At 35.2% G+C, this 24,156-nt stretch overlaps 1 protein-coding gene across 3 annotated transcripts in view; it reads left to right on the top strand.

The window, feature by feature from the left end:
- nSyb (neuronal Synaptobrevin) overlaps window positions 1–24,156 on the top strand; it is a 42,642-nt gene that overhangs the window by 8,276 nt on the left and 10,210 nt on the right. For 2 of the 3 annotated variants that reach the window (XM_023174664.2, XM_023174663.2), the window contains exons 2-4: window positions 16,785–16,993; window positions 18,828–18,907; window positions 19,640–19,691. In XM_023174664.2, the coding sequence (XP_023030432.1) occupies window positions 16,785–16,993; window positions 18,828–18,907; window positions 19,640–19,691 (341 nt within the window). Of the gene's footprint in view, window positions 1–16,784; window positions 16,994–18,827; window positions 18,908–19,639; window positions 19,692–19,925; window positions 19,960–24,156 lie in introns of all 3 variants that reach the window. The other variant, XM_023174665.2, reaches the window with a different exon arrangement.

The raw sequence follows: 24,156 nt of genomic DNA, 5'->3' as shown, positions 1-24,156 counted from the left end.
AAACAATATATATATATATATATATATATATATATATATATATAACTTTTTTTCACTATTGGGTTGCAGCAATTGATAAGTGAACTCTTTATAACTATTCTCAAGCTTTCGAGTAACTTAAACTCATCGTCAGGGGTACTAGAAAATACAAATTACAAATTTTTGATAATAGAATATAATATAAATGTAAATGTACAAATTTTCGTCTAATCTTCAACCTCAGATTCGTCACTGTTGCTACCGCTATCATCAAAGTGAATTATGATTGGTTCAATATTGTGTTCAATACGGTTGTCTACGTCCCACATTTTTTGCACCTCTTTTAAAACATGCTGCATGCATTTCTTCCAGTCTTCTGCAGAAACAGTTCGAATAGCTTCTTGTAGGTGATGTTGCACGTCCACTAATTTAAATGTCCTGTTTTCTCGTGCCACAAATCCTTTTACTTGCGCCCAGATTAATTCTATTGGGTTTAATTCGCAGTGGTATGGTGGTAACCTTAAAACTGTAATTCCACGACTTAACGCCATTTCATCCACTGCGAATTTTTTATATTTGTCTGTGTGTAATTTTGTTAGCTGAAGTAGTTCTGCCTTTAAACTATTTTTGTTATATTGGATGTTCTTATTAATTAACCATTGTTGAATTGCTGCTTTTTTCCATGATTGTTTCGGTAATGGTTCTAAATGTCGACTATGGTATGGGGCATTGTCCATGACGATGACAGACCCAGGTTCCACAAGTTGAATGATGCCTTCAAACCATTTTTCGAACACCTCCGCATTCATCTCTTCATGATAGTCGCCTGTTTTCTTAGATTTAAATATTAATTCACCATTTGGTAAAAATCCACTGTCGCTTCCTATTAATGCGTAACTATCAGACGACTACCTTTTCCAGATGGCTGTTTTAACCAACTGACAAATCTTCAATAAAGGCTTGTCGTGCACTTGTTATATTACCATCCTGCCATACTTTTTTGACCGTATGTCCTTGGTTAACCCATGTCTCGTCCATGAAGTACGATTTTTTTTTGAGCTTCCGAAATTCGTCAATTTTTCTCAGATAGTTTCTTCTCCATGCTATTATTTCTTGACGTTCAATGAGAATGCTTTTCCTGTCAACTTTTCCGTACGTAAATTTCATTTCGTGTACAAGTTTCCTAAAAGTTTCTTTACCCATTTTTGGGACCAATTCATGATCGCTAAGTGCCTCCAGAACTGTTTGTAGTGTGGGCAGCTCATTTCTGAAAAAGAAACGAATAGTTCTGCGTATACTGGTTTTGGCTTCTTCATCAACTGTGATTTTTTTCGTCCGCTACTAGTTTTTGGCGTTTGTACGTCCCCATGAATTTCTGCTTCTCTTAGTATTTTGTAAATCGATGATTTTGGTACACCGGTATAATCAGAGCACATGTCAACTAATTTATCTTTTGTAATTGTGGAACTTAATGATGTAGAAATGTCCGGTTGGTTATTCGGAGGTACACACGTAGAATTACAGCACATATGCACAAAGTCATCTTTTGGTGGCTGATGATCTCTTTCAAGACAGTGAAATACTCGCCGTACAATTTGTTTTTCTCTTATTGACCGAGACTCCGACCGTTTTACCTTTTTCGACGTGGAAGGCCCGACCATGTCTCCCATTTCTTGAGTAGTTTGAGAACGGTGTAGAAATATAATTATGTAACTCTTAAACACTTATTAGCACTATTATTTTCACCAATTGTTATCACAACACGTCGATTGCTGACTAACTTAACTGTGAAACGTACAATTCACGCTGTATAATTCACAAACCAATGATACGCTCATGGCTGCAAGTACATTAGTGAGGACTGCAACGATGAGATGGAAGTTACGGTAAAGTGACAAAGACAGAAATATCGTTGCGTACAGCGTTGCCACTAGTTGTAATAAATATCTAACACTATACAGAAAATAATGAATTTTAACTGATCAGTAATCAGGAAATGTATAAGTATTACTCATTACAAGCTCATTACTGATTTTTGTCATAAATAATACCTTTTAATCGTACTAGTATTGTGTATTATCTATAATTTGCCACAACCTACAACTCTACTGCTTACTATATTTTGATTCTGCTATAAACTGGTAACGTAAAATTTAGATATAACAACGCGCTTTACTCTCAATCATTATTGGTTTTACTATAAACAACTGTTTTTTTAATGTTTCCCACATTTTTTACATGAAGATGGTGAAGTAGAAAGTCAAAATGGGTTCATGTTCAGTTGGATTAGGTTGTTTCAAAATGTGTGCCCGTTTTTATGAGTCTATTTGAAACTGTAATATCTCACTGAATTCTTTTTCAATTTGATCAAAGTAAGCGCCGTTTGAGTCAGAGTACGTTTGCCAATGTATCACTAGTCGGTCAATTCTGTCAGAATAAAAATTAGGCGATCGGGAGTCGATGAAGTCGACGAAGGCCGTTTTTGTCTGGTCCTGATTGGCGAAAGATCTTCCGGTAAGAACATTATCGAAGTGCTTGAAAAACGGTAGTCGGTTTACGACGGATCTGGGTATAATTATGGGTGAGGCAGAACTTCAACGATCGAATCGTTTAATTTTCGGATGGTGATGTATGAAACGTGCGGACGCGAGTTATCATAGAGCAGGATCGGAACAGTTGACCGGCAATTTTGATTACATTACGTCGATTTCCTCACAATAGGACCCCGCTCTGCTGGTTTGATACGGTTGCAGGAAATTATAGAGAATCACACTAGTCGCTGACCACCATACAGTTACCATGGTCTTTTGGTGGGTTTTTGCCTTTGGGAAGTGCCAGGGGTATTTATAAACTTTCAACCACTGTCGTATACGATCCACTTTTCATCACACGTGAGGATACGATCCAAAAAAGAATCGTTTTGGTTGCGCAAAGGCAAAGAAGAAGGGACTTCGAAACGTGACTGTTTCTGTCGATCGTTCAAATCATGGAGCACCTACTTTTAGAGCTTTTTGACATTTCCAATACGTTTCAAACCATCTGGAAGCTGGAGCCCAGTTCTTCCGCTATCCCACGCACCGCTTGTGATGCTGGGTCAGTCTCCATCAGGGTCCTCAAATCCTCGTCCTGAATTGCTGTATGTCGACCACTTCGGGGCTTATCTTTGAGGCTAAAATCTCCGAAACGAAATTTTACAAACCAATGTCGGACTGTGAGTTCATTAACATTAACACATTGCCAAATTTCTGGCTAATTTTTCGGGCTGTTCGGGTTCAATTTGAGTTTGTATAGGAAAATTGGCCAAAAATCGCTTAATGACTTCATATAAGCTAAAAAGAGTCAATATATTAAAAAAATTGAAAAAAGTGAACAGCATCAACGTATACCGGGTGTCAACGAATCTATTAGACAAGTCATAACTTCTAGACTATTAGGTGTATCAAAACGAGATTTTTTCACTTTCCGGTCACTTCCGGTTTCAGCGGAAATGGCTCCGGTTCTGAATTTTTAAATGGAACACCCTGTATATTGTAACATTTTTGGATTTCTGAGACAATTCTGGATCAGAAACTGACATTTCCGGAAGTTTTTCAGCCTACTTGATTTTTTCAGAGTCACTTTTAAAATTGCATCTAGGTGGCCATGATCGGACGTAAACTAATCTATGGACCTCAGGTGATATCAGAAAATTGCAATAGCGGAGTTTTAGTGACTAGTGTGTTGAATATGAATGAGACAAGTTTACAAAATAACATTTTCGTGTCTAACTATTATTTTTCAAATGGCGACCATTTTTTGACAAGCACTTTCCGAAAAAAGGATTTTTTGACAAATCTAACGATACTAATTTATTTGCGATTGGATTACAAATAAGAACATAAATTAAATATTACTGAGGAAAATACTCGATACAAATTCATTTACTTTTGTCAAGGGTGCCATGGATAGGAATGATGCATAATATTTTGCGGTTATTTCCATCAAGTCCACTTTGGAGAACAAAACGCTCACCTAGGTTATGACAGTGACATAAGCTTTATGAGCAGAAAGTAGAAGTTTCTCTTGATTTTCGTTAATTTTAGTTTAATTTTTCGTCGAAATAATGTATACTCAAAGTGAAAAAGTGGATATGTTGTTATTGTTTGGAGAATGCCACAGAAATTCAAGGAAAGCTGCTGAGTTGTATGCTCAGAGATATCCCAATCGGCAACACCCATCTCATCAGTATTTTCCCTATGTTGAGAGTCGTTTTAGGCAAGAGGGAAATCGAGACGCAGAACAGAGGTTTGTCATAAATGAGGAGACTGAGATTAACGTTCTTGCTATGGTAGAAGTTGACAAAACGGTTTCTTTAAGAGAAATTAGTAGAGAAAATGCAGATAAGTCACGAATCAGCAAGAAAAATACTGAAAAAGCACGGATATCGAGCATTTAAATATCAGTTACATCAACATTTGTATGCTGACGACGGCAATAGAAGAGTAGTATTTTGTGATTGGTTGCTTCAAAATCATAGAGTTAACCCAAATTTTATCAACTTCATTCTATTTTCCGACGAATCACGGTTTACAAATAATGGCATGTTTAATAAGTAGAATTGTCGGTACTGGGCCCAACAAAATCAACATGCAATGAGAGAGGGCAATTTTCAAGAAAGGTTTGGCGTCAATGTCTGGGCTGGTATCGTTGGAAACAGAATAATTGGTCCAATATTGTTTCAAGGTCAGTTAACAGGGGTTAGATACTTGGGTTTTCTTCAAAATGAAATCGAGGATCATCTTAATGATATGCCTTTAGAAGTTTTACGGCAAATTTACTTCCAGCAAGATGGAGCACCACCCCATAATAGCAGAGACGTACTTGATTTTTTAATAGAGCATTTTAATAATAGAGTTATTGCAACCAACGGTCCAGTACGGTGGCCTGCCCGCTCACCGGATCTGACTGTGTTAGATTTCTTCATTTGGGGATATGTAAAAGAAAGGGTCTACTATGCAACAGCCCCAGCCACTCTCGAAATCTTAGAAGAAAGGATTCAACAGGCATTTAGAAGTATATCGCCTCAAATGTTACAAAACGTGTTGAGAGAAACAATTGAACGAGCTGAAATGTGTCTTGAACAAGGAGGGATGCACTTTGAAAATTTACTATAGTGGAATTTTCAAGAACTTAGGATATTGCAAAAAATCTAAGTGCATCGCTGAAATTATTAGTTAAATTTGTTAAATTTGTTGATCCAATCGCAAATAAATTAGTAAGGTTAGATTCGTCAAAAAATCCTTTTTTCGGAAATTGCTTGTCAAAAAATGGTCGCCATTCGAAAAATAATAGTTAGACACGAAAATGTTATTTTGTAAACTTGTCTCATTCATATTCAACACACTAGTCACTAAAACTTCGCTATTGCAATTTTCTGATATCACCTGAGGTCCATAGATTAGTTTACGTCCGATCATGGCCACCTAGATGCAATTTTAAAAGTGACTCTGAAAAAATCAAGTAGGCTGAAAAACTTACGGAAATGTCAGTTTCTGATCCAGAATTGTCTCAGAAATCCAAAAATGTTACAATATACAGGGTGTTCCATTTAAAAATTCAGAACCGGAGCCATTTCCGCTGAAACCGGAAGTGACCGGAAAGTGAAAAATATGTGAAAACATTCCTCTCCACATACCATTCAACTATACCAAATCTCATTTCAATTCTCCTAATAGTCTAGAAATTATGACTTGTCTAATAGATTCGTTGACACCCGGTATAGTACAAATTTCTATATCGATCACTATGCACCACGACACAGTAGAATAAATATTTATTGATATACAGGGTGTAACATAAGTACGTTAAAATATTCAAGTGACGTATTCCTGAGACAATTATAAGAAAAAAAATTTATATGAACTTGTGTCCGAAAATGCTTCGTTTCGGAGATACGGGGTGTTGAAATTGAATTTTTTTGTTCGGTTTTTGAAAATAACTCTTGCAAAAACTAAGTTCTTTGCACGAGATTTGGTACCCGGGTTTTTTTTTTGACATGGGAAATCATAATTTCGTAATAATTTTCATGTAACATCTAGAGGGCGCTGCGTGCGCTGTCATTATTTCAAATTGCCCTAACTTTTTTGACAGTAAACTTTTGGTACTTTTCATGAAAAAACCTTATTCTCACACCTTTTCCAAGTAAAAAAAGATACACCTCCTCAACAACGCTGGAGGTGATCGTTTGTGAGATATTTACAATTTTCTATATCGATGCATATTACTTAGCTCCTAGGCCGCTAAGTGAAGTTGCTGAGAACATTACAAAAACTAAGTATGTGGTGGATCTCGTCAAAATAAACAACTTTTACTTATAAAATATTTAATGAAGAATGATTCGTTTTCGAAATATAGATTGTTGAAATTTTTCAAAACATGGTAGGTTTTTGTCATTAGTTTTTTGCAATTTTAGTTATTTTCATCAAACTTTATACGCAGTATACCCGTACAGACTTCTTCTGAACTGAGCATTATGGAACTGCGTATTCAGTCCAAATAGAAAAATTGTCAAGTTTAATTATTCAATTAGAAAATGCTATATTTCGAAGTTTGTAAAAAAACAATTCGGAAAAGTATTATGTTATTTATTAGGAAAATAAACATATAAAAATTGAACGCAACAACTATTACAACAACTGTTCAAGGTGACGACCCCCCAACAGTAATACAAGCTTCTGCTCTCCTCATCAAAGAATTCCACACCCGTTGAAGAATGCCCGGAGTGCTCCTTATCCTTTCGCAGCAAGCTATGATGCGATCCCTCAACATTTCCTCATTTTCAATGGGGCAAGCATAAACTAATGATTTTAGGTGTCCCCCAAAAAAAAATCGACGGGATTGAAGTCCGGTGACCTCGGGGGCCAATGCTCAGTGCCTCCTCTTCCTATATATTGTTGGGGATATGCTACGTCTAAAAAATTTCTTGCTATCACACTAAAATAAGCAGGAGTTCCATCGTGCATAAACCAAGAGTGATTTCGGAGACCAATGGGAACATCTCCTATAAGTTGGGGAAGCTCGTGTTCCAATAAATGTAGGTAGGCATCTCCATTCGAACGTAAGGGGGGAAAATAGGGCCCAATTAAATGATCCCCAATTATGCCTACCCATACATTAAAAGAGAATCTGTCTTGAAAATGAGTTTGCGTTATCGCATCTGGGTTATCTTCCGCCCAGATGTGGTTGTAATGGAAGTTCATGATACCATTTCTTGAAAAATTAGCCTCATCTGTGAAGAGGATTTTCGATAAAATTTGCGGATGTTGTTCGACTTTTCTTTGAAGCCATTGAGCAAATTCGATACGTGGTATCAACCATTTCAGCATTCGTAAAGTCGTGCATGGTACCAAAAAATCACTGTATAAACTCCGAACTGTGAATTTGTCAATTAATAGTCAAAAATGTGACAGCGGACTTCTATTTTTATAAACAAACTCTCATAACCTACTCGATTTAATCAACTTAATTTGCAAGCGGAGAGTGACAAAAATTATTGAAATCAAATTTGGCTACAAAGTAATATGCATCGATATAGAAAATTGTAAATATCTCGAAAACGATCACCTCCAGCGTTGTTGAGGAGCTGTACCTTTTTTACTTGGAAAAGGTGTGGAAATTAGGTTTTTTCATAAAATGTATCAAAAGTTTACTGTCAAAAAAGTTAGTGCAGTTTGAAATAAATAATGACAGCGTACGCAGCGCCCTCTAGATGTTATATGAAAATTAATACGAAATTATGATTTCCCACGTCAAAAAAACCCCGCGTAACGAAATTCGTGCAAATAACTTATTTTTTGCAAGATTTATTTTCAAAATTCAATTTCAACGCCCGTATCTCCGAAACGAAGCATTTTCGGATACAAGTTCATATAGACTTTTTTTCTTAAAATTGTTTCAGTAATACGACACTTGAATGTTTTAACGTGCTTATGTTACACCCTGTATAGAGCTACAAAAACACATGACATGAAAGCGGACAACACTTTTGAAACAATCTGATAGAAGGGAATTGAAAGTGAATCGCTATATAAGTCCTGTTATTCAGATCCAAGCCAAAGCAACAACCAGCGTATTATTGTAAATTGGGATCCTTTATTCAACTATACACACATATACTGTACACACCTCAGCAACTTTTGATGCTTTATAAAGCTCAGATCAGATCTTATTTGGAGTATTGTTCTCATGTATGGAGTTCCGTCAAACACGTACCGCCAGAGAAATACATTTTCGCAAAAATACCAAAAACACGTTGTTTAAAGGAAGATAAGATTTTGAGATTGGTATACGAAGTAGCTTTCTCCATTTCTTCATGGGGACACATAAAAAAATAACCTAAAGTCGGTATTCAGGCCAATGAAAACCATCAAACAGAGTACATAAGGTTAGTTAAAGATCCCAGAGGGCCGGTATACCACCAATATTGCTAAAGGTCATATCGTAGAAAAGAAGTATAAGTACCCGGCTCTCTGAACACAAAAAATTTGTTGCATGGCGCATACCAACAAATCAGCAATAGCGGGACATGCATAAAGAGGGGGCACTCACGTGATCGCCTTTGAATAGACCAAGTGGTTGATATAAATGATTCTAACTTCAAAATGTCAAATAGAACGTAGTAGGTATATTCTTTAGACGCTTCGATAGTATATGCAATTATTTCTTCAACGATATAACCCAAATGACCATTTCTATTCAAAATGGCGGCATAGGAGGCAGCTTTCACTGCAAGGCCAACTGGAGCCCAAAAACTGCAATCATTCCATAGATAGCCGGCAGGCCCGGATCTAGGGGGGGGAGAGCAAGCCGGGGCCTATACCCCGGGCGGCAAGTTCAGAGAGCGGCATAATTCACTATTTACAGACGAATGGACAACTCATTATTTACTGAAGAAATACACTACGGAATCAACTGAAATAAAAATCATCAATAATAAAAAAAATTAAAACTAAAACCTTAGATAACATTAGGACTGATACAATCGATTAAAATGAGGGATAGCCTAAAAAAACTATTCTGCTCAAAAGTACTCAAGAAAATGAAAGAAGATATGAGGAGTATATAAACAAACTCAATAACTTAATAGATCGAAAAAAAAATGAATATTATAAAAATAAGTTACAAGAGGTAAATGGTAACTGTAAAAAAACTTGGGGAAATGATCAAAGATATCACGAACATGGATACAAATAAAATAATGTAAAAAACACACCAATCGTCAAAGAAAATGGTGAAACTAAGTTGTAATGAAGAAAAAGCTATTTGTTCAAAATGTAGGTGTAGATATGGCAAATAAAACTGAAAAATGTGACTTACCCAAAAACTTAATAAGTAAAACAAAGGTGGCATTCTCCTTATTTTTTGAACCAGTGACAAAAAATGAAATAATATGTTTAATTTCAAAGCTTAAAAACAATAGTGCACCAGGTCCTGACGGAATTACAAGCAAACTGATAAAGCATATGCATCAATACCTATTGATATCGTTAGTTCATTTGATAAATTTAATGTATGTTACAAAAAGGGCAATATACCGTCTCAGTGGAAAGTTAGTAGAGTCTTTGAATCTGGTAGTCAAAATGATTTATGCAACTACCAACCAATTTCTGTCATCGATAATTTTGCTAAACTATTCGAACAATCTGTCAAAAATCGAATAATAGATTTCTAAACATCATGTAATAACACAGCAACAATTTGGGTTCATAAACAAATCAAATACTGAAAATGCCGTGCTCGATTTCGTGGAACAAACAGTGGGAGCCTTGGACAAGTCTTTGAAATGTCTTGCGGTATTTATGGACTTGGCAAATGCTTTCGATACTGTGTCCTGTGAAATCCTACTCAAATTGTGTAATTAGGATATTAGAGGTTATGCTCTGGAACTTATGCAAAATTACTTAAAAGAACGGAATCAAACTGTTTAAATTGGTAGCAAGCTTAGTGCAACATTACAAATCAATGTGGGTATACCCCAGGGCACAGTACTTGGCCCGATCCTTTTTCTTGCTTACATAAAGCAATAACACAAATTAATGAATTTTACGGTCATATAGTGATGATGATACGGCCATGATCTTCACTGGTGAAAGTTGGGATGAAGTCTATAAAACTTCTGAAATAAATCTGAAGAAAATCATTCTCTGGGTGAATAATAATTTATTAAGTTTGAATATTAAAAAAAAGAAATTCATGTATTTTTCGCTGAATGCAGATGATCAGCCACAAATTAATGAACTTAAATTGCACGAATAGTTTCAGTTGTAAATGCCCAGTTATAGAAAAAACAGTGTCCATTAAATATCTGGGACTTGTTATAGATCAACATATGAGATGGGACAAACAAGTATCATATGTAATACAAAGGATGAGACTACTAATGCGTAAATTTTATACTCTCAGAGATATTCTCTCTAAAAAAAAATTATTATTAATATATCGGTCCTTGGCAGGATTTATTATGAGATATTGTATGACATCATGGGGTGGTACTTTCAACAACCACATTAATAGTTTACAAGTTTGCAAATAGCACAGAACTCAATTTTGAAAATACTATTGAAAAAAAACAGACGATTCTCAACGGATTATCTATATCAAGAGACGAATTTACTTAACGTAAGATCATTATATAGTTACCTGTGTTTAGTATGGATGTTCCAAAAATTCAGCAACTATTCAACTCATACAACAGTAAAAACTAGAGCAATCGAGAAAATGAACATTAAAATACCACTCTATAAGAAGAGACACAAAGATTCGTGTTCTACTATGGTCCAAAATTGTACAACCTACTCCCAGTAGAATTGAAAATAATTAAAAAAATTAATTAATAAATTCAAACACAACCTCAATATATACTAAAAAAAAGTTTTCTACATTGAATAACCTAATCATCACCATCTTTTCTTATACAAGCATATAGTCAACTCACATATACTTTTCTTTTAATTTTTTTTTTTATTTTGTTTGTTTCTGTTCGTTTCTGTTTCCTCTGAGTTTGTCATAATATTATTATATTTATGCCATAGTATTTAATTCTATGAAATGTATGTAAAGAACTCTCATCTGAATGAGTAATATAACACAATACAGGCATTTTAATGTCTAGGTGAAAATTACTCATTCAAGATGATTGAAATTCAATGATTATTTATGTCATACAACAAACTGTATATTAACCAGGAAATTAAAAAAAATATATTTAACTTTGACTTACACTGTTATTCGCAAGGCGCGTAGGCATATTTTAAAATACGCGCCCGCTCGCCCGCAGGAATCGCGGCAGCACGCGTCTGGCTACTGTGTGTGCAAAAGAGATGAAACTATATTTGAAAATCGCTTCGTCGATCTCTCTCTACGACAGTATTTTATTATAAACATGTGTATTATTTGTTTGTGTTTATTATTCAGTACTTGTCGATTATATTAAATAGGTATGTCGTGGCCAATCTTATGATAATGGGTCCAATATGACCGGCATCTATAAAGGAGTACAAGCCAGGATTTCAGAAAGGAATGGGCTGGCCGAGTTCGTACCGTGCTTGCCTCACTCCTCAAATCTTGTTGGTGTTCATTCTGCCTCTTCATGCCAGGAAGCTATTAACCTATTTAGACTGATTCAAAAAGTATATTGCTTTTTTGTTGGTTCCACTACTAGGTGGAACACTATGAAAAAATATGTTAAAACAAATTTAAAAGGAAGTAGCCAGATGAGATGGTCAGCGAAACACATTGCTGTGAATGCCTTATTGAATAATTTGTGTGGAAGTAGTGGAAGCCTTAGAAACTTATCATGCTCCAAAAGCTAAGTATGAGTGCGAGGCAGGTCATCTCGTAACTGCTATAAAGGATTTTAAATTCTTAATTTAACTATTTGGGCGAATATGCTTCGCGAAATCAATCGAGTGAATATAGAAATTCAGAATGAAGATATTATCCTTGCTCGTTTCGTCGTACTATTGGATGGTATGCTCAAAACTTTGCAAAAAATGAAACAACATTCAATGAAACATAAAAAAGGCTGGAGAAGTTGCTGATAAAACTGGTTGATCCTATTTTGCACAACAAACAAATTTCAAAACTTGAAACATATTTTGATGAGATGTGTGAAGACGAATTACAAACAGTCTAAACTGTTCAACTCTTTTCTAAAGGAATAATGATGGTATTTGATCGAATGATATCAGAAATTAAAAATATGTTTGATTGTGCTATATACCATGCTGAATTTGAATTTTGCTTTCCTTAATAGTACCAATATTTTGAAAATGTCAATTGAAGAACTGCAAAAGTGCGGGGAGTAGATCTGTCTCGAAAATACGATCGAGATTTAAGCACCGTTAAATTCTGCCAGGAACTCTACGGTTTTTAAACAACAAGCTCCACTTTTGTTTGGTGCTAACGGTTTCTATCTCTCGCAACAGATCTATGCGAATGATTTGTAGGATGCTTTTTCTAATATTTGTATTGCTCTACGCTTCCTACTTCATCCGAAAGCTGCAAGGAGAGTTTTAGAAAACTGAAACTAATTAAAAATTGTTCTATGAACCAGGAAAGCTCATCGAGTCTTGCAATCTTAGAGATAGAAAATCGAATGGCATATGAGTTGGATTATGATAAGTCCTTATATTTATTTGCTGAATAAAAAGATCGGAGAGTAGAATTATAATTTCAGTTATAATTTCAATATTTTCATTATACATATTTTTATTTTAAATCCTATCCGGTGCTATGTGTAAAATATAATTCATACACGTTCATGTCTACATATCAGTAAATAAATAAGCCTGACACAGAAATAACAGCGATGGATGCATTATTTCTAAATGTCACTCAATTGTCAAAAAATTGTGGATCCGGGGCTGAGATTTATTTAATTTATTTTTTTATTATCTAAAGAATATATTGACGAAACAGGTACATGTGAGAACTTGACAAAAAATAAATAATAATTGCAAAAGAAACTTTCCCTCGGTTATGTCAAAGGTGCATATTTGTTCCATCCTTTACATAAAAGAGGACATATGTTTCTCCACTCACAAGCGATTTTGGTGAAACTGGTGACACGTGTGAATCGTTGTATTTGTGCCACGCGCCAGTATACGGGGGTCTGCAGTATGCTGTATGCCCTCGGTTAGTAGTCCCACTGTGATTGAAAAGTGCATATAGATTATAACAACAAGTAGCCACATTTTCTGCTGCAAAATTGTCCATATCCTGTTATATCCAAGCAGAAACTGAACAAATTCATGGCCAGACAGTAGTTCAGCAAGGAACTTCCAATATTTTCTGGACAAGCTGGAGAGTGGATCAATTTCGTTAATCAGTTCAAAGAAAAAACTAAAATTTGTGGATTTTCCAATGCCGAAAATATTGTGCGACTTCAAAAATGTCTAAGAGGTAAAGCCAGGTATTAATACACTGGATACCCGATTCGGTAGACCCGATGTAATTATTCAAGACCTAATAGATTGTGTGAGGAGGATTCCCGCTTGAGAGAAGACAAATTAGACAACATTTTAGACTATTCCAATAAAATTCAAAATCTGGCAGTTACTGTGCAAAGTTTAAAACGTGTTGAATATTTGTTGAATCCAAACAGTCTGTCACAATTGTAGAATTTTCTCTTTGGCTTGAAGAAGTAAGTGAGGCCATAATGTACGTTGTTTCTGAAAGAGAACTGGATAAAAAGAAGAGATATGTCTGTACAACATCCATTCAACCAGATAAACCAAAATTCAGATGTAAATTCTGCAAGAAAGACGGACATGAAGTAGAGAAGTGTCACAACTTCAAAAAATTAGAAGTTGAGAAATGTTGGGACTGGGTGAAAGAAAATAAAGTATGATTCAGTTGTTTAGGATCATCACATCACACAAAACTTTGTAAAAGCAAGAAAACATGTGATGTTAATGACTGCCTTTAGTAACATCATCCTTTGTTATATAAAGAACCCGAAACAGTACTGGAAAACTCTGAAAATCCAGTCTGCCATCATTCCGCCAGGATCCAGGAGTCTGAATTTTTATTGAGAATAACTTCTGTAAAATTAACTGGCCCCAAAGATAAATTCAACACCTATGTTCTTTTTGATGAATGTTCTACAGTGAACATGCTGTATTGGCTGAGAAATTAGCTGAACTCAGTTGGGCAAATTCTATGACCTGCGAAGAACTCCACTCGAAGAAGATCAGTTTGAAGATTAGAGAAAAAATGAAGATACTAAATACGATTCAAACGATGTTAGAACTATCCATAACTTATCTCTTCCTGTACATTCAATGAACTCTAAAAGTCTATCTAAGAAATGGAATCATCTTCCACAAGTAAATATTGAATCTATGCACTGTGTGAAACCACAAATTCCTATCGGAATTGGTCTCATCATTGCTAGAGAAGTTCACGAAGGAGAAAAAAACCAACCTATTTTATCTAGATCGAAGTTACGATGGGTTGTGCATGGAATCAACACAAAACAGTATTTTGGACGAGTAGATCAAGAATTTTCCGTTTTTATAAACCATCAATATGACGATTTTGACCAACTAGTTGAAAATTCTTTCTGTAGCAGCTAATTTCTCAGCCAATACAGCATCAACCATGGTCACCGTAGAACATTCATCAAAAAAAGCATAGGTGTTGATTTTACCTTTGGGGCCAGCATGGGATAAACCATTACTAGATCAAGCAACTAGTATTTTACTGAAGACAGTTTCTGACACTTTAAAAAATAAGGCTCGTCTTCTCGCAGTAACTGTGAAAGAATCTGGTGCTTGGTTAAATGTTGTTCCTGTAGCATCACTTGGGGCTCTATTGGATGACGAATCTTTCAGACTTGGCATCGGATTTTGACTTGGTACACCACTGTGTGTTCAAAACTTTGGTAAATGTGGTGCATTTGTGGATGAATCAGGTACTCATGGGTTGAGCTGCCGTTTTAGCGCTGGTCGTTTATCTCACCATTATGCGATTAATGATCTAATTAAAAGGGCTTCAACTTCAGCAAAAATTTCTGCGATTTTAGAACCCATAGACACAAGTCGAGACGACGGAAAACGGCCGGATGGTACGACACTTGTTCCATGGAAAAATGGTAAATCTGTTGTTTGGGACTTTACTTGTGTAGATACATCAGCAACTTGCCATCTTCCTGCTACTTCTGCGAAAGCCGGTGCTGCTGCCTCTTTAGGAGAAATGTCCAAACTACGGAAATATCAGAATTTGGGAAATAATTATATCTTTCGCCTAATAGCTGTTGAAACTTTTGGTGTTTTTGTCTCTGAAGCCTTATCTTTCATCAATGAAATTGGAAAAAAGTAACCGATGACCCACGAATCAAGAGCCACATCTTTTCTCATTCATTAAATGAGTATGGCCATTCAAAGAGGAAATGCAGCTTCGTTTTTCGGTACTCTTCCTGATTCCAAAAAACTTGATGAAATTTACATGTTTCTTGAAAACCAATTTTATAAAGAAAAGAGAGGTAATAACAAACCACTTTATGGAATTAAAATGAAAGCAAATAGAAAAAATACGTTCAGCAAAATTCTCAAATGGGTTTCAAAGTAATTTCAAATTGTTCAGTGATAAATTTTTCAGTCAAAACCCGTGGGTTAAATAGTTTAAAAAATATTGGTAACTAAAAAATATTGGAACAGGTTCACACGCAACGCAACTGTAAAGCAGTTCCAGCCTGCGTTAGATGTGCCGGACGGCACATGACCAAGGAATGCAAAAGACCTAAAAACTCGCCCTTGCGATGCTTTAACTGCAAGGGAGAACACCCAGCGAGCTTCTATGGATGCCCAGAACGCCCTGAATATAAAAGGGCCTCAGATAGGCCGAACGAAAACAGACAGACCACAAACCCAAGGCCTGTCGGAAGAAACTCAATCAGAAGCGACGTCTCGTATGTGAGGGCCGTCTCATCGTCAGAGAACGCCTGCAGCTCTCCCGAAGGTCTCCCAACGGCCTTAGGGCAGCTGCAGGTGCTTCTAGTGAAGTTTCCGGTACTGCAATCCATGCTTGCCGGAAAATAAAACAAGAAACAGTGCCTAAACGGCCGCAAAGCCAAAGAAGTACGCTGCGACTTCTACACACAGGGCAAAGAGCCAAAAGAAGACGACAGAAGACCATGCAATCCCTGTCGCCCCGCCACAGGAACCCAAGAAAAACTCAAACAGCCGAAAGGATAAGGGGCCCTAGGCCCATAAATCTGACTTGAACAAGATAACGAACACTGAATTATAAGCATTGAGTTATACATTTTCAACATTCACTTAAATGAGTAAATATGTTTTAAGTGAAATCCATCCATTGATATTTCAAAGCTAAGTATCTTCTGAAGGAATGAACCTATTTTCAAAAGCAAAGCAGCAATAGATAAGGAATCGAAAGCCCCTTTCTTTGAGATATCGCTTTATCTCCTTAATAATTTCATGAAATTGGATGGTCGGAGTTTTGCAATGATTTTAGATCAAAACTTGTTTCCCTTATAAACAACATAATTTTTGTATTTCTGCGAAAAACTTCATTCTTTGGCAGTTATACGTCATGCGGTAAAATGTTTACAATTATTCCATCTATTTTACTAGCTTTCTTCGTTTGCTATCAATGCCGATGTCTTAACATGAATTCTCGACAAACCACCAAAATCGATCGTTCTCTACGCTGCTGCTGTTAGTTAACCCCTCCGTCATGATTCACCATTGATTCGTCTATTTCCACAAGAAGGTAGGCAGATACATAATATTCATTTATTGCAGGTCTGCAGGGGATGCGTTGACCCCATCAGTTGGCACCGGAGGCGATGATGGAATCGTTGGGGGACCCCGGACGCCCCAACAAATCGCTGCTCAGCGAAGGCTGCAGCAGACTCAAGCTCAGGTGGACGAAGTCGTGGATATTATGAAAACGAACGTAGAAAAAGTTCTGGAACGCGATCAGAAATTATCTGAATTAGATGATAGAGCGGGTAAGTGATAATATCAATTATTCATTGACAAAAATCAAATCATGCTTATCAATCAATCTGGTTTTCGAAAAAAACATTCTTATGAAACATCACTGCAGTTATCGCTAATTAAATTTACTTGCATGAGCTTGAAGGTGAAGAATGAATAGTTCCAACAAATTCAACACTTCTCATTCCTCAAAACGGATTCAATTTTCCTCGAAGCGTAAGGCTACACCGGTGTCTCGTGAATACCGTAGAAATGTTGAAGCTTGTAATATAGCGATCGTAATTCCGCGATATGTTGATGGATATAGGTCTGAGACCTCACGACGGCCCTGCTTCTGGTCTTTGGGACCTCTATAATTATCACGTGACTACGGTAAAGTGAAGTGTTGCAGAACTTTCCTGGAAGACCTCGGTGAACGCCTCAGTTCCCGACTTCAGCTCACTCAACATAAGGAAAGCGATTTCAGGTCTTCAGTGTATTTGAAGGAGAACCTATACGTTGGCTTATCTTGTATCTTATCTGGTAATATCTGCAGCTTTCATATGAGCTTTCTGTTTAACTCTGTCACCAAGACGGTGACAGTGCCGAAAACTAAACTGAGTTCATCAGCCGCTCGGGCAGCTACCGTGAAGAGAATTGCTTCTATTCCTGATCATGGCGTGGACTATGCAGAGAAGGGAATCCAAACTCCTGATGATTTTACAGGCTCCATCCAGTACCATTGAAGACGATACATTCTTACGATACATTCTTACGAAACTGCAGCTGCATGAACAGGTGTTTGAGTTTGGTGAATAAGTAGGAAACATTCTCGTTCATCGTTAAAACCTCGTACATCGTTGAAACCTTGTTTGAAACACTCGTAAAATGTTATTCATGTAGCAAGTGTTTCCTAAATTATATAATCCAATTTTTCAGCAAGATTTTCAGGACAACTGTCTATTGATTCGTGAGGAAGAACATGTTCCACAGAATTTGTATCAGAACCATGTCTCAAGCTGCAATCGATCCTTCCAAGTTTTGAAGAATTTCGAAGAGGGATCGATTCGGCTCTTACTCCATGAAGCTTTTCCACTGAAAGGGAACCAGAACCATGAGGACTGCAATGACCTATGTCCATTGAGCGCATTGATAAAGAAGAAAGTGGATCAATCACTTGCAAAATTAACATTGATAGAAGACTGATGAATATACACATATCTCGGCTTGTTTTGAAGAGATTTTCGTTCCGTATTGAAAGGAGGGCAATGCATGATATCATCAAAATTATGTGAAGGAGGAATAGTGCCAAGAACCGAAGCAGCATTACCAAGTTGAATAGCAATACTAATTCTTTCTATCAAAAAAGAGGAAGAACGGTAATCTTTCGTTGCTTGGCCTAATCGCCTTCCGAGTTCATGAACGAATAATCCAGAAGTTAGTTACTCGTTTATGTATTGAAAATTGAATAAATGAACTACTACTATTTCCTAACTATTTGAAAATAATATTTCAATAACTTTTTGAGAAAAATCATCATTCCTTTTTTTAATTTTGTACATTGTCGGAAACTAACTTTCAGTAACTCTTTTTGTAGTTGAGTGCCGGATCTTAAAACCTCTAATATCCCAAACTGATTTTTTTTATTCCAACTCGAAACGTTCCGAAGAAATGGTGAATGGAGAAATGCGAAAATGGCGAAGGAGACGGGACAATTTTATAACTTACTCCATATTTATTTTATAAATGTATTAAAAAATTGAGAGACTGACTATAAAGAACTAGATTTTTATTTTATTTCAATAATGAATCTTTCATAGCAGTACGGACTGTTATCATCACTGACTTGTAATTATTTTTCGGCAGATGCGCTACAACAAGGAGCCTCACAATTTGAACAACAAGCAGGAAAACTCAAGAGAAAGTTTTGGTTACAAAATTTGAAGGTGAGTTTTTTTCATTCAGTTTCCTACAATTCCAAATACGTTGATATTTGAACAAGGATTATTTTCATTGATTTCATGAATGCTTGAAAAATATTGTTCAAATATTTTAGTTCTGTATGGCGACATAAATATTATATTAAGCACACAATTTCTTCTACATCGAAGTTAGATCTTCGAAAAAATGATGACTAAATAAACCTTATAATTATCTTACCCGTTTGTTGGTTGGTAACAAATTATTATCTCTTCAACTTTTTTAAGTTGTATAAATAAATTAATTTTATAACTGTTATCTATTATTCAGATCAGTTTATATTTCCTTTTTCCAATATATTTTTGTATCCCACATTATCCTTGGCAAGCGGTCATTTTAGTTCCGTATGTTTTTTAATATCTTTTTTTTAATATTTTTAGGTTTCAAATCCTACATCTTTCAGACAGTAAACCATGATCATTCAATTAAAAACATAAATATTTTTAAAAAAAATGTTAACTTACCAAGGTGAAAGTAAAAATGGGAGATGAATCTTTTTTTTATGGATGCAAACTATGGATTTATTTATTTTTTTATGTACGTCGTCCAGGATCTCAGCATAAAAAATAAACTATTGTCAATCTCATTCAAACTTATTTTATTGAATTCAAACCTAGAATCTAATTTTTATGAGGAAAGCCCTTCTCAATTTATTTTATGATTGAAATTGTTTCTCTACACTCTTCTTCTCGTTTCAGATGATGATAATAATGGGTGTGATTGGACTCGTAATTTTAATCATCATTGTCAGTGAGTATTACCTAAATTATTATTATTTATGATTCTGTATATTACAAACCGTTTATTAATAATGAAAGAGTTGCAACAAGAAATGCAATATTTAAAAAATGTGTATTCCTCTCACAAGGCCATTCAGCATATTTTCTTTGAGTCAATATGTATATCTTTCCATCCCAAACTATCAATAATTCTTTGAAAACATTGATGAACCCTTTAATTAACTAGCTGATTTTTTCCATATAGTGAACTTCATGTAACTCATGGGCCAAAAGATTCGGTAAATGAATGAAATTTGTGTTTTGATGTGAAGGCTTTCTGTCTGTCTTTCTGTCGTAGATTATCTGAAAAAACTCTCTTCTTCTAATCACCCCGTATTAGATAAGAAGTAATTGATGTTTTATCATCACATGTGAGTAAGCAAGCCAATGTAATTCTTTCACCGTTTGAGGTGAGATATGTTTGGTGGTGACGAAAAAAAAATAATTCCTCTGTTCACTCATGGTTGTTTTATTTTGGAACACTGCGAAGTCCCTATTAATCTGTACTGTTTAAAAAATTCAAAAGTCTTTCAAACTTTTCTAATTGATACCTACTATAAAGGAACGTATTCGTTACATTATTTCAAACTAAGTTACTTCGTTTTGTCAATTTTCTAAAACACTTAATTGACTCATGAAACCGTTTATACCTTCTGAACCAGGTATGATCATTCCAACTATGTTAGCCAAAATACTCATAATATTTAGGACTATCATAGGACAAGCACAATACCAAGGAATTGTCTGTCTTTATAAAAGATAGAAAAGACTTGGAACTGCAGAATAGTTGTTCATATTGGATGAGAGAAATTGGTTACAAACCAATAAATCCCTCCTAGTACAGTTACCCAGATATATCATCATAAACAAGAATTTCAATGGGTTTATTTGAAAAATGTTGATAGACAGATGTACCGCTTTTGAAGGTAGTTTGGTCTATGAGTTTTTGATGGTTGAAAATCTAGAATCTCATGTGGCTTGAGAAAATCTTCCAAGATTGATATTGCTAGCACAGTTGAAGAATATCCTAAATATAAATCGGACAGCATAGAAAATAATAATCTGATAAACTGAGAATATTGAATTCCAGAATGCATATTTTCTAGTGAATGAATTTCGTTCAACCGAAAATATATCGTATCCATTATGTTCATTTAAGAAGAAAGAGCTAAAATAGGAACTGTACTGAAGATTTGATTAATTGAAAAGAATGAAAAAGGTTAGCCTTTTTGGCTGTAGGGCATATAGACCCTACATAACCGAAGTAATCATAGAAATGAATACGAGCCCGTGCTATGAATCGCACGTTAAAAGATAAGACTCCGTTAATACCTAGGTCGCACAAGTTTCTACTTTTGAGGGTTGTCGTTCGTTGGGGGACAACAGCTGGTTAACGTAAAGAAGATTTTAAATAGAAACAGATTTAACTGTTAAAAAACTGTGAGATACTAAATATGTGTATCTATAAAACTAACTCTACTGAAATATTGCAGACAACAGCAGTCTCAGCCTCTATCATTCAGAAAACATTGTGTCAGCAAGAGACAAACTGTTAAGATTCAAGTTTTGCTATTATATCCTTTTTATTATTCAATGATTAGGATGCTATATATGTTGGACTAGTAATTTTCAATTACATAGATTTATGACATTGCTTACAACATGTGATGATTTATCCCAGATATCCTTTCTTTCATTGCATGGTTCATATTCTCACCGCACACGCTATATATGCACTTTAGTTAGTGGTAATTATAATAGTAATAATAGTGACTCGGGGAACTGGTAGTTAATATAAACGAGTTGAAAAAAATGTAAAAACTTTGAAACCTTACTTATAGAGCGTTTGTCCATTGTGATGATTAATATCCTGAAATGATACTGTTAAAATTGAAACATATTTCTGTCATAGCTTGAATATTTCTATCCAAATCACCAAATGAAAACATTTAGATTATTCCATTTTTCATTTATTTCCTTATACGAGAATGTTTTCCTGAAAGACACCCTTATGCTAGGATTTCAAATTACGCCAATAACGTTATTTCGTAATAAGTTTATAAAATAAGTTTTATAAAATAGTAGAACATGGGGTAGGTATAGTCGAAGTAAACGATATTGTGAACATTTACAGTTGGTGGCATTCTCAATGGCCAAAAAAACCAATACATAGAAATGAACCGCCTGCGAAATAATCCACGTGGACTGCAGAATACGGTTCGTATTGGATAATTTTTACTAACCGAGTTTTATGATTGACTGAAGAGTCATAAAATTAAATTTGAAGTCATGTTACGGTTACGAATAGAAATCTGAGAATGCGGGGATAGTTATCGCCGTCGGGTTCACTTCAGGAACTGATCGCGATTTGAGTGTGGGAATTCGTTATTGGTGCAGTTATAATTATTTGAAATTTTTGTTATATGTTTGAAAGGTGGCGTCCTTGGAGGAGTACTAATAGTAATAACGAGTGTGATAACAACGCAGACTTTTTTCAGTGTAGTGATTCCAATAGCGATGGTGAACAATGCAAAAAAGAGGTACCAGTGAATAAGATTCGGATGTATTTGATAATGAAACACAGAGAGTATGTTTCAATGTATATAAGAATCTACATCTCAAGTTTAGTTTCGAGGGAAACCAACTATTACAAGCAACATCAGATTTAACCGAAATTCCTTTCCCAACTGTACGTAAAATAGTCAAAAACAAACCTCACGAACGCAAGACGCGATGTAATACAGGATTACCAAAACCTTTAGATGTTCATCTAATAAAATCATTGAAAAAAACAATATACGACTGTTAGAAAAGCAATGAGATTCCTACAACTGAAACGTTAAGGAAAAAATTGAATATTTCCGGCCATAACGTGCGCTGCTGTGACAAAACACTTCACAAAGAAACTAGGATTTGGATTTGAAAAAATAAACAAACGTCAAGCAGTTATGGAAAAGAGAGGAGTAGTGGAATATTGTAACAAATACTTAGAACATATAACTAAATATAGACAAGAACAACGGCAAATTTTCTATTTGGACGAAACTCAGTGTGACATTCACGACATAGTTACGATGGTAGTACGCCTAACATGCCTACAAACAAAGGATCGCAACTAATCATTGTGCATTGCAGAGGAAGTAAAGGATAGGTTCCGAATTCTTTGAAATTATGTGGAAAAAAACTTGAGGACTGCAATGTTTACTATCATAAGCCAATATTTTCGAGGAATGGTTTGAAAACGCATTGATCCCAAATTTGGATGCGAATAGTGTAATAGTTCTTAACAATACTTCCTATAATTCGCGACAGCACATCAAAGTACCGAATAAAAATTCGAGGAAAGATGAAATACAAATTTTTTTAATGGATAACAATTTGTATTTTGAAGATTACTATACCAAAAACCAACTACTTGAAGTTTTACAGACAAAAACATTTGAAAAAGCGTATGCCCTTGAGAGTATTGCTGAAAAGTAGCATAAGGCGCAAAAATAATTTTCCAAAATTTGATAAGAAGATTGAGTAGTCATAACACCCACCATACCACTTCTCTGTTTGAAATGTTCTCTATTGATTTTTTTTTCTAATAATTAAACCTAAATATCATTTTCAATTTTCCAAAATTTGTTAAAATATTTTCAGTGAATTCACTTATTGAAAATTGCAACTTGTCTAATATTACCTAATATTTGAATAAACGTATGTGATTGGTGTAAACATGTTAGGTACTGCAAATGGAAAATGATATTATTTGGGAATAATATTTTGCAAACTATAGGTTCTTCCAAGAGAACCACTTATTGAAAAGAATTCATTTAGCTTTGCAGACTTCATTTGAAATGTTACTCTGGCAAAGTTACTCACAGACCTGCCGCACCTATAAATATAGGATGCTTACCTAACCTAACCTAACCTAACTAGCGTCTGCATTTTACGAGTTACTGAGCAAAAAGTAGGCTTTCATACACATAATTGATCTTACTGACTGTGCCAATTATTGGTTTGGAACACGAGAACAACGTTCCAAAAAGACTTTATTCGGATTTACAGACTGTATTTATGATGTTACTCTTATGAAGTTTCTAAAGGAATTGCCACTCCCGTAAAGATGGGAGGCTTTTATAACCTAATTATCGTCATGATTGTATGAGTTTCTGGGAAAGTTAAAAGGAGGGTTTCAAATACATAATTTGCACGAGTAAGGTGTTTCTGCATGAAAACTGCATGATAGGAAATCGATAGCTTTTATTTTTTTATTGGCGAAAAGAAACTCTTGTTTGTGAAAATTCTTGTAAAACCAAAACAGAGAACTTTCTAAGTTCAGTCAGAATAATGACTTCATTTGAAGATCCCATTGACATTATTAAAAATATATTTCATTATTATGATACTATTTCTGTAATTGGATCCAAGAAAAGTTTTACAGTTTCATT

The sequence above is a fragment of the Leptinotarsa decemlineata genome, unplaced genomic scaffold (assembly GCF_025532065.1).
Source record: "Leptinotarsa decemlineata unplaced genomic scaffold, Ldec_3_MD MMD2_tig00000505_RagTag_RagTag, whole genome shotgun sequence".
NCBI classification, from domain to species: Eukaryota; Metazoa; Arthropoda; class Insecta; order Coleoptera; family Chrysomelidae; genus Leptinotarsa; species Leptinotarsa decemlineata.
The sequence above is the reverse complement of the archived record's forward strand: the minus strand, read 5'-3'. Positions and strand labels throughout refer to the sequence as shown.